A 17,672-nucleotide genomic window follows, 5' to 3' on the forward strand; every position below is an offset into this window, starting at 1 on the left:
GTTTTTCATTGAAATATAAAAATGAAGTTTGATTATGACTGAGCTGAAAAGATCCTTATGTGTCAAGGCAGGGAGTGAAAAATTATGGAACTGACTTGTCTAGTTTCATCCTAAGGCTCTTTGAAATGACAGAATTCTAAATTCTCATTTATAAACTAAATATTTATAGTGCAAATGTCCTGTAAAGGACATTTTAGTGCAAGTCCCTGTAAAGAAACAGATTTTTTTCATTGTACAAAGAAGGTAAATTTTATCTGAGAAAGATGATGCTTTCCCCCATTTGTTTTAAAGTAGCTAAACATTGTTTTGTACTAGCTTTCATAATTTTGTTCAGTTCACAGGTGTGTAGATCTGCACCTTTTAACAGGATCTTAAAGAACTGTTTGAAAAGGGTATTTCTGTGTGCATGGGCTCCTCTGGGGCAATGCTGAGCAGCTACAGCTTGAGGCACTGCCAGAGCAGACCTCTGTGAGACTCTTTAGCCCTGCAAAGTTACCCAGCATGCAGTCCTGGCTTCTTGAGAGACTGTGCCACACTTATTGGTTTGAGATACTTTTGTTTGTTTGTTTGTTTGTGTGTTCATTTTTTGAAGGTCTGTCAAAACTGCCAGCTGGTTTGCTTTCCTCTGTTTTCTTGGTATATTTGAAGAACCAAGGTAGGTTGGAAGGCAAGAATTTTTCTTATTTTGTCCATCTTCTGTTACATTAACTTAAATTTTAGTTTTCTTTTGGCTTACCTGCCACTAAAAGGCTGTCTGAACGTGGCTGGGTGTGGTGTATTATATCTGGAGTGATTCCTGTGAAAAGGGCTGACAGAGTTCTTCCAAAGCATTTCACCATCTTGCTTCTGTCTTGCAGTTGGTAAGGGCCTTGGGATGGTGTTAATCAGTAACAGAGAGAGGAAATTCTCTCTCCTTCTCTATTCTTTTGGCTTAAACTGGGAAAATTGTTGTTTCAGATATTGTTTTTTGAATGCTACTGAGTTTTGTCAAGCTTTATTTCCTGCTTGCTCTAGGAGTAACAAGAAAATGGCTTTTGTTTCCTGACTGTGGGACGTATGTCGTTAGACCTTTTGTGTCTGGAGATAGGAAAAGTTAATTTGCAAGTTCAAGGAGCAGAAGACCTTTCCACCTGCTCAAACAATTAAAATTCTGCCTTTGTGAGCATTCAGCAGAAAAATAGCTACTTCTTGTTTTTTAATAAACCGCTTTTTTCCCTTGGGATCTGTGGCCAAAAGGACAACGATATGCATGTGACTCTGCAGTGCATCAGTGTATGCTTGGCAGCTAAATCAAACCTTATTTCCTATAGACTTTTAGAAATATCTGGATGAAAATGAAAAACAAGTCTCTCACCTGTGTTTTGTCCAATTGTCAAGCATATTCTTTAAACTAGGATGCTTGAAAATAGAGGGCATCACAGATAGCTTGAATACTGGGTTGTTTCTTTCTGGTTATGAAATGAAAATATCATGTAGGTTTGTCCTTCCATTTTGATTTCTTACAAATGACTTTCAGTGGTTTTGCTAAGGTCTTCTTTTAAGGGCTTCTGAAAGCCATCTCCAAAATCTTATTCTAGTTTTATACTTTGTTGTTAATTCTGAGGTAGAGACAAAGTGTCATCTTCTGATCACTTCATCACAGGCTTTCTTCTTTCCAAAAGTGGAATATTTGCATTTATCCCTTATTTTAGAAATGGATTCCCAGAAGAGGGAAGGTCTGGTGATCATTTTATTTCTCCTGCTAGATAAGGTCTGAATAAGAGACTAAAGCCAACTCTAAAGTGGAAATCCTCATAATACCATACTGGTTACAGATGGATTTTGCCTAATTAGTATACTGCTTGATGTCCTAGGATAAATGCAGTCATTTGCATGAAAGTAGGATCACCAGGATAGCATCTTCATCTTGAGGGAACCAGTATAGAGTATACTGGGGAAAATATTTGTATGTCTTATAAAATCTGTGTTCCAGTAGACCTTTTTCTGGTGTGTATAGTAGACTTAGATACATGTGAAATTTTATACATTGCTTTCTCGCACTTGTCAGTTGAGTCTTTTATCGTCCCTGGCAAATCAGTTACGGAGGCTAGAGTTACACAAGGTTACTGTGATAACATTTTGAGTTCTTCCTGTTGCAGGTCATTGTGTTCAAGGTGCTGGATAGACTCCTACCTAGTCTTGATGTTCTGAGCATAATGGTTTGGGCTGTGAAGTTGAATAGCTGAGATGCACCTGTGGAGTTCTGCTAGTCCTCCAGCCCTCCCCGAGATGCAAGGGATGAGGATGGGGAGTCAAGGGAGGGAGTTAAAGGGGTCAGTTTGGTCCATGGGTGCTTGCTTGTCAAGCATTTTCAGCACATCCGACTTGTTCTGTGCTAGACACACTGATGCTTTTGAGAAGAGTGAAATAAAAAAGGCTTGGTTTTCAATGTAAGAAATCTTGGTTGTTTTGGTCCGGTGTATATAGCAGTATTTAAGATAGGTGGTTCAGAGCCAGCTGTGCTTAGCTGGAATGGAAAACTACAGCTTTATTGGGAATTTGTGGGCTTCAAAACCCAAAATCAGTGTAAAAGGTAAAAGATTTCATGTGTTAGGATGTTAAGAGTAGCTACTTAATTCACACCCATTCCTCACATAGCTGCTTTTAGTATGTTCAAGAGTGATGGAGAAAACTGCATAAGTTAATTTGCACAGAAAATGGTGTTGAGTGCATTGAATGTTAACATAAGAAATTATTGTAAAGCAACTCTGAAAATTACATTCAACTAATGTCTGCGCTTATTTACAGAGACAAACTATTGTAAAAGAGCAGAGCTCTCAGCTAGCTAAGAACATCTTTTCTCTCATGTTTATCTTGATTGTATCCCCAAAGGATATTTCTTCCTCTCTTTTATGAAGAATTATTTCCATATTTAATTTGCTATGTACATTATTTACTTCTCTTGGAGGACTGAAAATACTTTTGACTTTTGCAATCAGTTGAGAAACTTCATACTAAAACCTTCCTGTGCTACTTTTAGTCTCCTTATTTAAGATCCATTTTCTGTGTCATTCAATACTGCTTATGTGCTTCTGGATTGCAGTTTTTATCCCTCTATGAACTTTCCTCAAAAAGTCTCTGTTCAGAATACCTGAAGGGTCATATGATTCAAATGTCTTTTTGTAAACTCCCGAAGAGTCGTGAGCATTTCTTCTCAAGTCAAGAGCTATTTTTGATAGGCAAAGGTGTGGTTATTGTGTGTAATTTTCCTCAACTACTCCGATGCCTATCATTTAACTGTGTATTTTTTGGTTAGATGAGTACCAGTCCTGTTAGTGCTAGAGCTGGAGCAGGCTGTGTTTCAGGAGGACCACTGCAGAGCTGATCAGCTCCGCAGGGGTCGCTGCACTTCTAAAATGTTGGCAGGCTCTGAGCTTTAGCAGCTGTTTGTGTCCCTGAAGAGCTCAGAGGTTCTTAGGGGCTGAAACGAGCCTAATTGCAAAGTTGGGGCATTCAGTGCGAAGAACCTCAAAAAATAATTAGCTGTCCCAATTAAGCAGCTGCTCTTCCCACTGAATAAAGTTCAGGAAGGTAAACGTTTGCCTACCCTGTACAGTGGTGTAATTAACTGCCTTAAAATCGGGTTCAATGAGTGAACCAGTTGTATGCATCTCAGTGGGGGCTGGTGTGTCAGTGACACTCCCTTCAGGCACCTAGTTCCATGCAGAACAGTTGGGCTGAAAGGGTCTGCAGCAGTGTTGGGGAGCAATGCATATCAGAAAGTTGCAAAGCTGATGGGTGCTGGTGATAAATTTATCGAAAGTTGCAAAGCTGATGGGTGCTGGTGATAAATTTATCTCCTTCTGTGCACAAATCACTGCTAAATTATAGCGTTTAATCTCGGCATTTGTACTCTACAGGCTTTTTTCTATGGATGTGGATATTGTGCCATCAGTGTGCCTTTGTGGAAAAGAACAGCTTTTTGGAAAAGAAGCTCTGTTATTTATTATATTTGTTGATTGTGCAGAATGGAACCATAAAATGCTGTTTCATCCTGTTTATTTGTTTGTTTGAGCGTTTGTTTTGCTGTGGCAAAACCTTCTATCTGAAGCAGATCAAAACTGTGAAGTTATAACTGTACAGTGCAAGTGATTTCTGATACCTTTTTAGGGGAAGTTTTATTACCTGGATTCACCTTATGCACTGAGATGCAAAAATGAAAAAATGCTAGATTTAAAGATGCATAGAAACAAGTTGATAGGAATAAACCGTCAAATCTCTTTCTCTATTTGTTCATAATTTTTAGTGATGGTATAATCTTTTAAGATAAACCAACATCCTGCACCACAGTCAAACAAAGTACCAACTAATTTTATTTTTTTTTAACTTCAGTCTAAGAACCTTCTTCTCTTCTATAAGTGTACATCAAATACTTGATGTGCCTTAATTCCTTGGAGGGGGGCATGACTCTCTAAAAATTACAAGCAGAGATAAGTAGAAATACACTTTGTTGTTGTTTTTCTTTGAGATTTTTATGAGGACTCACAACCATTTCCAGAGTCTGCTGGTAAAAATCTGACCTCTGGTGGTATTTCTTGTTAGGTTGAAGAGAGATTTGCCTCTATAAGGGTTGCTTTGTTACTAAATTAAAGGCGTTCCTGCTAAGTCTGGTGCTACTGTTAGATGTGAAAGTGTGCTTGCTGCAGTCGGTTACAGCACAGCATGTCTGTGCATTGCCCTCTGGATCTTTACAGACTTGGGATTGCCCAGCACAGAGCCCAGTTCAGTGCCTGTGCCACTGTACAGTGAACCTGCTCCATAGATGCAGGGTTTTCCCTCAAAGTTAAAAGGGTGGTATAGATTCTAATTTTAAATGTTATTTTTCTCCTCTTCTGCACTAGAATTAAAATCTTGGTTCCTGGATTTAAATTGTGTAGCGAGGTATAACTAGATGAGAAGAGAGACAAATGGAACAGTTGTCTTCTACTGGTATCTCAATGCCATAATTTAGCACAAGACATTATTTTTCTCTTAATATATTCTCTTAATATTTTGCTCTATCCTGTGGGCTTTGATGGTGGCTTTTTTTTTTTTTTAATTGAAATAACTGTGTTTGAAAAGGATGGGGAGAAGAGAGAATGACCCTTACTTTGTCTGTATGGCTGCCATCATCAGCTGGAGTATGGCTGCCTCAAAACATTTTTAATGGAGACATTAAAACCCCTAGGCTTTCAAGCACGGTGGAGGAAAACAAACCCAAACTGTTGGCGAAACTGCGCAAAGGTCACCAGAGCTGATTGGAAATGTTACTGAATCTTTAAGCCACTTCTGTGTGTATATGTGCTTCTCTGACAAATGAAATTGGGTTGGTTTTGTGAAGTTTGGGAAGCCTCTTCTTTGTTACCAAACTACCCTTACCTGTTTTTCCTTGAGTAATTGCAGCATGCATTAGAGGTGAGAGTGAGACGGGGAAGAAGATGAGGCTGTGCAGCAATTAATGAGCTGATTCAGTCTGAAAAAATTGGTCTAGCAGGGTGGTCAGAGCCTTGGAACCTATTAACCTTGATTTGGAAGTCTAGGACTTGACAGCTAGGGCCAAGAAGGGCTGTCTTAAAGAAGTTAAAAGTAAATCTCTCTTTTTCTCTCTTCTTTCTCACATACTCACTGGTGAAATATTACCTGACTTTTTTTAACATTTCTTTTTTCAAGTATGCAGCTTTCTTATTCCATAGCTTGACCAGGTGGCTTGCTACTGTGCTACCTTATCTGGAAATTATTTGGGTTTTGTCCTTCTTTCTGATGAAAAACCAGTTTGTCTGAGGCACTTGTTTCTGTTCAGAGAAATCTCACATGTTCTTTTCAGATATTTTTGCACTGTGTTTAAGATAAGCATATTGCTCAATGAAGAATGACTCACTTGGGATCGAATAAGACAATATTTGTGTTAATCAGCTGCATTTCTGTTCGCAGATATTGCTGCACACTAAAACAAACATGCTGTAGACACGAATTAAGGGGGGAGATAATGACATGGAATTTCTTGACTCTTAAAAATAAATAAAAAGAAGAATAAATATTTGACAAGAATAACTTCATATGCAAATGTTTCTTAAATATGTTGCACGTTCGTTTCTGTTTTGAGGATGGGTGGACAGGCCTCTTCAGGTGTGGGCACCATATAGTGATGTGTTGTGGTTGTGTAATGATCTGAGTTAGTCTTTCCTAATCTGGATTGTTTTGACTGAGCCAGGTTAGGGAGCACAGATACAAAGAGGTATACAGGTATGTTGGCAGATGTTATGAGGTGATGAGAGCAATTTAGGACAGTAGTCTGTTCCAGCTGCAACAACAAAAGTGCCATGGACACACTTGGTCTGATCTGTTTATAATTTGTGTAACTTCTGTTTAGTTATGCATTCAGTTAACAACCCACAAAAGTATATCCATTTTCTACCACCTGCAGAAAAGGGACAAATATTCCTACCTGCTATTAATCTCCAACCATAATAAAGTGGTTTCCCTTGTTTCACCTCAGCCTTAGATGCAACTGGGTAGCTTCCCTCTCCCCACTACTTGTTAAATAATGTTTAAACGTTGGTATATGTTACATGTTTTACAACTTGCTTGTCCAGTCTTAAAAGATTTTACAGAGTGTTTTGCCCAGTTACTGAGTGCAAGCTGTGTTTCTAAACATGTTGACTTAACTGCCTCTCTCAGGATTTCTGTGGAAAAAAAGGACATGAATTCATCTACCATTAAATCCACTTAACTGCATCACATGCAACTATGTCTGCTGTAAGTCCTCACACCTTCTTTTCCTGTTCCCCTGCCAGAACTCTGATCCATGTTAAAGAAGCTGTTGTACTTTTATGATAATCTGTAATATCTATCTTTGCTGTTTAGTGTTGAATTCTGAGATGGTTGTCAAGATGTGTTTGATATCTCCCAACTTTCTCACTTCACCCAAGGAAAGAAAGAAACATACAGAAGTATAACCTGACCTAGTACTGTGCATTTGTCTTAAGTTGTTTTTCTTTAACTTCTTGTAAAGTAGCTTTCTTGTGTTTCACAGGATACATGTACTTTACACAGTAGAAGAGAGTTCTACAGACATTGTCTCTGCAGAATAGAGTGTGTTTTTGTCTCTACTGAAAGTTGTCGTCAGTGTTCCAGTTGTAGATTTATACATGATTGCTTTCTTTTTTTTTTTGTCTTTCTTATTTTCAAATAATTATAGGTTCATGTATTGGACAGACTGGGGAGAAGTGCCAAAGATAGAACGTGCTGGGATGGATGGTTCAAGCCGCTCCATTATAGTTAACACAGACATATATTGGCCAAATGGACTGACGTTGGATTATGAGGAACAGAAACTTTATTGGGCAGATGCTAAACTGAATTTCATCCACAAATCAAATCTGGATGGCAGTCATAGGTAAGAAGTTTTTGTTTAACGTATGTAATGTGGTACTTTTCTTAAAAAATGTTGCTTAAGTGATATCATATGCTGCGTTGCAGTGAATTGTAGTGTTAGCATTCACAAAATTTTAAGCAAACTAGTGCTGCCAGAAACTTTTATCCTTCCCTATCCTGTGCCTTCCAGCACTGTGAAGTGGAATGTGTGCTCCTCTTCAGGGTATCCTGTAACTCTACTGAAGACATTTCTTAGAACCAGTTCAATAAAAAAATCCTAGAATACTGTTCTTAGTTGTATAAGACGATATAGCAAAATTGTCCCTTTTCAGTAGGTCTTCTGTACAGTGTTGCTGTGGCATTCAGAAATGCAGAAAATAATCTGAATAAATAGATTGTCATATACTAGTATTTCAGTTTCATTAATCCCAGGGGCTGGGAAATTAGTGGAAAACAGTCCTTACAAGAGAACTGTGTTAAAATTACTGTTTTTCTCTAACGGTTTCATAGTGACAATGTAATTCTTTTTAAACCAGTCATGGCTATGTCTTAATTAAGGATATAACTGTTACTTTGTATGTATACATTTATCCCTAATTTGGATGATGACCCTCTTCATTAGATGAGAGAGCTTTGACAAGTACTGTTTGCAGACACAAATGAATCACAGTTAGCTTGTGCCCGAGGTATCATATAGAGAGATGATGTTTTGGAGGTTGTTCTTTGCAAATTTTTTTGATGCTTCAGCTAGTTTATCTGGGCACAAAATATCTTTTCTTATGTTATTTGTTCTGGCCTCTTAGGGGCTTGTCCCATTTTTCACCACAAATACCAATTTGACATAAAGAAATCAATTATATTGATAAGACAGTTGTTTTGTGTGGACTGGTGAGTAGGAACATAGGCAGCATGCCTGAAACATGTCCTCTGTCTTGTGGTATTTGTTTTGAACTCCACAATATCATTTTAACACTGGTTTGAAAGGTTATATCACTTTCTTCCTAAATTCTGCCTTTTAAGAGATCAAAAGTTCATGCAGTATTTTTGTAATGGTGTTTGTTCATAGAAAGTAACAGGAGTTGGATGTAGTTTCAAATTTGTGTCTTTGGGTATAAATACTGTAACTAACTTTGTTAATTCATAACATGGAGGTATAGATATCTATTTTGAAGGAGCCCCTCATTTGGTGTTTGCTTCACAAGAAAGAAAACTTAATACCAAGACAGAGAGAAATATTTCATAGTGACACTTTCTTTAAAAAAAGATGACTGTCACATAAGTTTTCAAGTAATGGAGACAAAATGATAAAAATTGTCGTATACAGTAGAAACTCGAGTATTTTTTATTTCTTTTTTTAAAATTTTTTAATTATTTTTTAATTTTATCTAGTGTCTCCAGTCTTCCTTGCTTCAGAGCTACTTCAGTGTTTCCTGCTGGCACTTCTGCATTTTCAATCTTCTTTCGCTACTGATTTATTTGCAGTTTTTCTTTTTTACAGTGGTGTCAATATACTTGGATTTGGTATTCTATTTTTATTTTAATGGTGTTTATTCCCTAGTCTGCCATTGATTAACCTGAGAGATGAGGCTGTGAAGGTGCTGGTCTTTTGTTGTGCAAGGGGCTGACCAACCTTGTCTGTCTGCAGAGAGATGTGTCAAACAGATATCTCATGACACAGAATTGAAATCACCTGGGTCCCAGTATTTACCTCATTCCAGAATAAATTCTCTGGAATTAGTCAAACTTGTATTAAAAACCCATATAGACAAGTAATTTGGATTTTTAGATCTACTAATTTTTCTTATGTAGCCATAAAAAGCAAAGCAGTCTAATGCTTTAAGTTGTTGGTTTTATTTTTTTAAATTGATACAGTTCAGTATCAGAAGTATTTTGTGGCAGTATGCTAATACATTACCATTTGAGGGGGAAAAAGGGAAGTCATCTCTAGAAAGGAAAGCACACATGATTTCCCTTAAGCACTGGAAGCACAGACTTATTCTAACAGCACCTGTTTTTCCTTAGGCATGTGAGAAAATTCTGAGAAAGTCAACATCTGTATCCAGCATTTTTGTTTCATTTTTTATTCTTTGCAATTATATTATTAGGAGGAGGAAAAAGGAAAGAACTGCAGAAGTTAAGCTGTACTACAATGGGGTTTTATGTTGGTTTTTTTTTCTACTGTGACCTTTTAGCCTCTGCCTGTCTTGAGGAAAAAAGATCTTTGGGGCTATCTAAAGTGATTCTTTTTTTGTTAGATACTGTCTTTCAAAATTCAGCTTTCTCAAATGATATTTTACAGCTGTAATTCTGTATTTTGTGTCTTAATTATTTTGTTAACTTTTTTCAATAACTAATTTTCTAATACTAAAAAAGAAAAGACAGTTTCTAATTCCGCAGACAAAACAAAATCCTTTTGTTTGATCTTCCTTTAAAGCGGAAAAAAAATCATCCCACCAAACTACCCCAAACCCACAAATCCTTCAGTCTTTTCTCCTAGTCATCTCCAACCTCCTGATAAAAAACACCCAACCAACAAAAAACCCACCACTACCACCAAAAAAAACCTCAACAATCAACCCCCCCTCCCCAAAATGTGCCCAACCCCCCCAAAACAAAACCAAAAAACAACCAGATTTTTCTGTGAGGCAGCTTGACAAAGTGTTCCTTATTGCAGCTGTTGTCTTGTGTTTTCACAGCTATCCATTTGTTAAGGAAAACTTACAAAAAGTAAAAATAAAAATCTTTTTTGTGACAGCATTGCATGACAGGAGGTGGGAAACAGTCTGTAGCAGATAAATGATTGTAAAAGCTTCATATAAAGTGGGATGGCATGAGTTTTAATTGCTTTGGGAGAAAAGCAATTAGCAGAAACTAACATCTTTATATCAAAAAAGAATTTCAAACAGTTCAAAGAAAACATATTGTGGTTTGGAAGGTGAAAGAGAATATGGTATAAACAGGAAAAGATTTTAATTAGTGTAACTGATAGTATTAAAGTAATAAAACTTCAGACCTCAGAGATCTAAAATTTGGATGGAGTTCTTCTCTTGATTTATTTCTAAATCTGTAAGAAATCCTAAACTTTTTTATCTTTTTATTTCTATAGTCTGAACATAATGTCTGTACACTTGACACTACAGAAGAATTAAAACTTTTAAGATTTATGTCTCAGAGAAGATATGAAGATATGAATCATAGAATATCCTGAGTTGGAAGGGACCCACAAGAATCATTGAGTCCAACTCCTGGCTCTACACAGGACAGCCCAGAGAATCACAACATGTGTCTTGAGAGTATTGTCCAAATACTCTGTTGGGCTTGGTGCTGTGACCACTTCCCTGGGGAGCCTGTTCCAGTGCCCAACCACCCTGTGGGTGAAAAGCATTTTCCTAATATCCAGCCTAAGCCTCCCGTGATGCAGCTTCAGCCGTTCCCTTGGGTCCTGTCACTGGTCACCAGAGAGCAGAGATCAGTGCCTGCCCTTGCGCTGCCCCTCCCGAGGAAGTTGTAGAGAGCTGTGAGGTCTCCTCTCCAGGCTGAGCAGACCAAGTGCCCTCAGCTGCTCCTCGTACAGCTTCCCCTGTAGGCCATTCTCCCATCTTTGCAGCCCTCCTCTGGGTGCTCTTCAATGGCTTCATGTCTTTTTTATGTTTTGGTGCCCAAAACTGCCCTGAGGACTTGAGGTGAGGCCACGCCAATGCAGAGTAGAGCGGGAAAATCCCCTCCCTTGAGCAGGCAGAGATGCCGTGCCTGATGTCCCCCAGGGCATGGTTTGGCCCTCCTGGCTGCCAGGGCACTGTTGACTCATCCTCCACTCCTGTTGACCAGGCCCGTAGGTCCTTTCTGTGGTGCTGTTCTCCAGTGTCCCCCAGTCTGTCTGTCCATCCAGGGTTGCCCTGTCCCAGGTGCAGAATCAAGCACTTGCCTTTGTTAAAATTCCCATGGCTGGTGATTGCCCGTCTCTCTAATTTGTCATGGTCTCTCTACAGGGCCTTCCTACCTTCCAGGGAGTCAACAGCTCCTGCCAATTTAGTATTATCAAACTTAGTTAATATCCCTTCCAGTCCTGCATCCAAGTTGTTGGTGAAGATGTTTAAGAGAACTGGGTGGAGGATGGAGCCCTGTGGAACCCCACTAGAGACTGGTGCCAGCCTGATGTCCCCCCATTCCCTATAACCCCTTGCGCCCAACCCCTGAGCCAGTTGCTCACCCATCTCACAAGGAACATGAATGCTTTCCCTGTGGCTTGTGGGAGTCTGGATAGTGGAAGAGTACAGTAGGCAGGTGGGAGGAACATACAGAGAGAGAAATAAAGTAAGTCTTGATTATTGGATTTTTTGGGGATTTTTTGTCACCTCTTTGGATAGGATCTAGATAAGCTCCCTTTGGAGTCACAATGAGCCATCAGAACTAGTAAGCAGCATGACAGTGCTGGCAGTAGTACTCAGTTAAATGTCATGAGAAAATATCTCCAGCAAATTTTACAGGGATGATGTATCATTCATTACCTGCTAGTCCTAGGATTAACTAGTCCTTGCTGCTCCAGTGATGGGCTCAGAATAAAGAGGAAGAGCACAGAAATTTATAACTAATGCCCTTGGTTTGCCAACGAGAGAAAGAAATGAACAGTTTTTCATGTCAGAATGCAATAATTAAAAAATAAAATTGATGCACAGAAGGGATGGTTTTGTTTTTTGCAACTCTTGCCCTGCTCTTATCAGTTGCTTTTTGTGGGAGTAATTAAACAAAACTGAATTGCAGATAGCTCTCCTTGTGAGTAGAGTACCCAAGATAGGTTTGCCTGCTAAGGCAGTTCTTGAATTAATTTCCTCTTTCTTTACCCTGCAGCAGCAGTTCTAATTAACGAGTTAACACATTACTGGCTGAAGGGAAATGCACTTACAAGGTCCCCCAGGAAGTGTTTGTGCTAATGAGATGGGTTTTGAGGCCACTGTAAGAAAACATACTTTTAGCAACTGTCATAAAGCTGGGAAGCTCCTGCAAGGAGGTGAATGTCTTAAGTTTGCACTTGAGCATTGATTTTTCTAGTTTCTGTTTTCAAGCATCAGCTCATATCTGTCTGCCAGATGATTAGTTGCAGATTTGTTGAAGCACTAAAAATAGTCACTGCATTTAAAAGAGTTTTTTTCAATATTTGCTTCTAATATGTAAAATACATGACATTATGTACAAGGTGTAAAAGACTGTGTTCTGTTTATATCTTTTTGTATATTTCTTGGAGATAAAACTGCTTAACACCTTCAAGCACTGAAGAGGAGCCAGTCAGTGGTGAGAAGTCTGTTTCAATTCCTCACCAACACATTAGAGGCCAGTGCAGAAGCCAAACAATGCCCTAATTAAAACTGCTGAAGAATCCTACATAAACAGAATTAATAAGATTATATTTGGACACAGAGCTAGGATGAATTTTCTGGTTCTTCCCCAAGGTGCTTCTGAAATAAAATGCTGTAAAAGTGGAGCTTCAAAACATCTGTAGTTGACTGTGTGTGATACATACACACTGTGTATATAGCTAGAGTCACTAGGTCATAGGCACATTTCTAGAATTTAAACATACATGTGAAGTATAAGGTGATTAGCCCAGGTGTATCAATGGAGCAGCTCTTCAATACTTTTTCTAAGACCTGAGATGGCAAATGCAAAATTAGTGCAGGAACACAACCCTGCTGAAAGCAAAGGAAGAGCAGCTTCAGTTAGGAAGCATGTAGACCACTCTCTAGTTAGTGGATCTACTGGTGTACTTTCTCCTCAAGTCCCTCATCTCCTCCCCTCGTGCCAGGGGCCTTTCACCCATAATGCTGTTTGCCTGAGAAATGACCTGCAGAATGACTTAATTTCTCAATCATAGTTTGATTTTTGGTTGACTTTTTTCAGACTTTCATTGCAGGTAGGATTTGAAATGTCATTGCTAGACCTGTTATTTGTTACATATACTTTCTGGAAACACGTGGCAGTCATGGCTTAAAGAAGTGGCAAAAGACAAAACTCTGGTCTTAAAAGAGAGCATTATATCCCCCAAGTCATATTTCCCGCTTACTTTCTTAGGTAATTAGAAGCAGGCTTGTCTTCTGATAGGAAGCATTTGAACAAGCATTCATGGTAAAAATCCAGCTTAGTTTTTTGAGTTTGTTTTGCAAATGTTTTTGTTAAGTTGACTTGTTCCAGTCAAGCCTGGGCTGATAATGTAGTTGCTACTGAAGTGCTGTCAGGTCCCATCAGTCCAATTACACCTGCAGCACTTTACCTGATACCCCGATCAGTGGCTTCGTAAGTGAGGCCAGAAATGTGGAGACTTGTCTGCTCCCCAACCCTGAGCTTGGGAAACACCCGGTATGTGGGAAGCACCTGCACCTACCAACTCTGTGCAGAAGTTGAGTACTAAAGGGGATGTTCTGGCCCCCTTCATCCACCTGGGTGTATTTAATAAATAATTGGTCAAGGCAGAAGTCAGGACCCCTCTTCTTGCTCACTGAAACCAGAGCTCTGCAGTTCCAAGAGTAGGTCGTGCTGAAGCATAACTGCCTCACAGCAGCCATCAGAAGGTCTTTTCTTGCTCTCTGTCTTCTTCCTTTTCCTGTTTTCTAATTGCTGGGCTCTCCAGTCCTTTCCTCTCACTCCTCATTAGGCTGTAGAGTATTATTGAGCACACCTCAAGCCACTGCTTCTGTGCTGGCATTCATCATATGGCTGCTGTTCAGCAAGGCTGCAAGTGTGGCCTTTGGAGGATGTTTGAATGGGGGAAAAAAGCCCTGCTGGCTTTGCTGAGAGAAAGTGAGCTAGCACCTTGTAGTGGCTTGCTGGAAACAAAGAATACAGAGTACATATTACTGGTAATACTCATCTTAGTGAGATGCAAGAAATACACACTGTTGTGTTTGGGCCCAAAGCCATAAATCGCTTCAAGGCCGTAACTGAAGTACAGTCAAATGAAGGGCTCCTGAGTCTGAGACTCCAAATAAGGGCTGGTTTAAATAAGGGTCACAGTTTGCCTGATGCATTGTCATATGAATAGATGGTTGTCTGAAAGTTAGGTATGTTAAACAGTGGCTATTGTACTTAAAGATTTATTTCCACTAGCAGTGGTGGGTACTAATCACATGTAAAATTCTTCTGTTGTTGTTTTTTTTGGTTTTCAGTTTGGTTGGAGTTTTTTTAAGGTAAGATAGAATGTTTTATCCAAATGTGGCTTCTCTTGTGCATGGGAATGCTGTCTTTGGTGTAGCTTTGGTTATAGTGAGAGCTTTGGACTTTTGTTTCTTTTTTTTTTTATGAAAAATGTCATAAATTTGTCATAAAGACTTACTCTCCAAGCCTGGTCTAAACTAAAATTATTCAAATCTGAATACATTTAGTGTTTGAGGTTCATAAAATTTTTTACGGAATTAGAATTATAAAGATACTTGGTGTGGTACAGGAGTGTGTTGTGTTATTCTGACTTCACTGTTTCACTGGTAGGTTTCAGCTGTAAATTATATTACAATAGTCTTTTGTATGATGCTTAGTTGGTGCATTTAATTAGGAGCAAATATATACCTGACTCCAGACAGAGATAAGAAGTAAAAGATAATATGTCCTACTTTTGAATGCAAAATACCACAAACTAGAAAATTTTGTTTGGTGTAGAATTGGAACACTAGAGTGACAAGTAAGGGAACGTATATCTTTTTCTCCTAAGCAGAGGGAAAAAAACCAAAACTGTAAAGATAATGCATCTTTTTCCAGAGGTGAAACAGCAGTAATGACTGTAGTCTCTTTGTACTCAGAGTCATCAGCAGAGACACCTTCAGGTTTCTTGCTTTAATATACTCTTCTGTTATATTTTAGCAGAAAATATTTGGAAAATAAAAGTGTTTTTGTCACCTGCAAACCGCTTCAGTTAGACTTATTTGCAAAAGTGATGTCTGTGGTGTTGGAGGTGTTTTCTCAGTAAATATATAGATAATTACTCTCCTCCCTGCAAGAAGAAAATCAGGAGGCTGGTGTTCATAGTAGGAGTAGCAGGACTGTGTGTCAATCCCTTATATTTTCAGTCTGGAAAATGGATGGCGATCCCTGCTGTTCATCAAGAGCTTGTGTATGTGGGAATACATGTCTGCTCATGCAGTTAAGAAAAAAGGAGATGGGAAGAAGTGCTTGTGTAAATAGTACTTGTGTGGCCCTGCTTTAAGCAGGTTGTTGGTCCTCTCCATACAAAGTTTTTCTAGGATTCTGAATAAAGTAACCATAAGAATTGAGCTACTTAATTCCAGTTCTGAGGAACTTGGGTACAGATAATTAGATTCTACATCACAAGAGCCTGGAAAAACCGTCTTCAGTAATGTTAGTTCTGCATTTTTGTGCTTGCTAATGAGCATGTGTTTGTATATATACATAAAATATATGGGTATACTCTTTAATTTTGTTTATGAACCTGGAGAGAGGCAGTGACCCAGTTTGCTCAGAATTGATACCATTACCATGGCAGAAGATCACTTGAACTCTTTAATGGCAGTGCTTATAATAAAAACAATAGCTTAATAATTATCATAATAATGAATCATGAAAATCATGAAAAGTAACTTGAAGTTACTTTATAGTGAAACTATTTTCCATTAGAGTGTTTTTCTAATGGTTTAAAAGAGTGAAACTGGAAGAGATGGATGGACAGCTCATCGACCAATTCATCTCAGTTTGAAATCTGCCAAGGCTGAAATTGGTGGACATCGTATATCAGCAGGGAGCCATCAGACTTGCATAAAATCAGCTGGCATTCCCCCCAGTTCACCTGGTGGCACAGAGCCCTAAAGGTATTGAGTGTTCAAGGGGTCATAAGAAGTAGCCACAGACCTAAATAAGGATTTCAGTTGGCAGCTCTTGGGCACCTCAGCACCAGTAGGCAGCCCAAAAATAATACTCCTGTATTGCTCCTTCATATGATTCCCCAAAATGGGTGCAGTATATTTTTTCCTATAAATAAATAGAAAGTTCTGATCAACACTACTTACACTGTAAAACTTCACAAAAACTCTGTTCAAGCAAAACTGTAGCATGAATTGTGTTTGAGCATTCGTTTTCTTCCCTGTACTCTATCAGGCAAGCAGTGGTTAAAGGCTCCCTTCCACATCCTTTTGCTTTGACGCTGTTTGGGGACATGTTGTACTGGACTGACTGGAACACACATTCGATCTTGGCCTGCAGCAAGTACTCCGGGGAGGACCTGCGTGAAATACATTCCAACATCTTCTCTCCCATGGATATCCATGCTTTCAGCCAAAAGAGGCAGCCAAATGGTAAGCTATCTTGCTTTCTTTCTTTTATTAACTGCAAGTTGGAACTGATTTGCAAAAATTAGTCTTTCTATATGGTGGTGGGTGACTTCACCAACATCATGATACAATTTTTCCAATGCAGAGATTGCAAAAGACCCCAAAGAGAAACCAGATATTCTCTACATTGTTTTTTGGGCGTTTTTAAGTGCAAGGAAAAAACACCATCTCTTACTTTTTTTCTGCCTGACACATTTATCCTGTTGTCATATTCCTTTTTGTTTTCTGTGCCATAACTTCAGGCAACATGATATTTCTATTTTTTTTAAGTAATAGTTCCTGAGTGGAAAGTAGTGTTAATTTGGCAGATGATATTAAGCAGGACTAGCTCTGTGTAATAACCAGTGTCTTAACCATTGTGTTAATTTACTGTGTTTGCGTTTTGTTTTTATGTATACAACCCATATTCAGCACCAGTATGCTGAATAGTTTGTAAAAATGAGAAGAGCAGAGCTGAAACAAGGTTCTTGTTTAGAGCTAAGTGCTACTTTCCCAAGAAAGGAAAGATTCAACATCTGTGCATTTTGGTACCATAAATACCCCACTACTCAACACTTGGAAGTAATTTTTCCTTGTTCTGTGTTTATCATTTCCTCCTTTAATCTGTGTTGCTGCCACCGATTCTACCACTCAAATGCCAAATGCCATGTGTGTCTTAACACATGAGATGAGGTCATTCGTTATCAGAAGCATTAATCTGTGTGATTTATGTTTAACAGCTACAAACCCATGTGGAATTAATAATGGTGGCTGCTCCCACTTGTGTTTGATGTCTCCTACCAAGCCCTCTTATCAGTGTGCATGTCCCACTGGTGTGAAACTTCTCGAAAATGGAAAGACCTGCAAAGATGGTAGGCTTTGTTTTTAAAAAATTCTTTAGATTAAGCACAAAGTAGCTTTTGGAGGGAAAGGGATTCTTTCCAGCTTCACGATATAATGCACATTAGGGGTGGC

General features: G+C 38.8%; 1 protein-coding gene across 2 annotated transcripts in view; it reads left to right on the forward strand.

Annotated features, from left to right (window-relative positions):
- LRP6 (LDL receptor related protein 6) overlaps nucleotides 1–17,672 on the forward strand; it is a 120,634-nt gene that overhangs the window by 39,660 nt on the left and 63,302 nt on the right. For both annotated transcript variants that reach the window (XM_051770758.1, XM_051770759.1), the window contains 3 exons: nucleotides 7,217–7,414; nucleotides 16,486–16,682; nucleotides 17,438–17,569. In XM_051770758.1, coding sequence (XP_051626718.1) covers nucleotides 7,217–7,414; nucleotides 16,486–16,682; nucleotides 17,438–17,569 — 527 coding nt within the window. The remainder of the gene's footprint in view (nucleotides 1–7,216; nucleotides 7,415–16,485; nucleotides 16,683–17,437; nucleotides 17,570–17,672) is intronic.

This window comes from Manacus candei, unplaced genomic scaffold (assembly GCF_025592945.1).
Source record: "Manacus candei isolate 608988 ecotype Guabito, Panama unplaced genomic scaffold, ASM2559294v1 h1tg000124l, whole genome shotgun sequence".
In the NCBI taxonomy this organism is placed as follows: Eukaryota; Metazoa; Chordata; class Aves; order Passeriformes; family Pipridae; genus Manacus; species Manacus candei.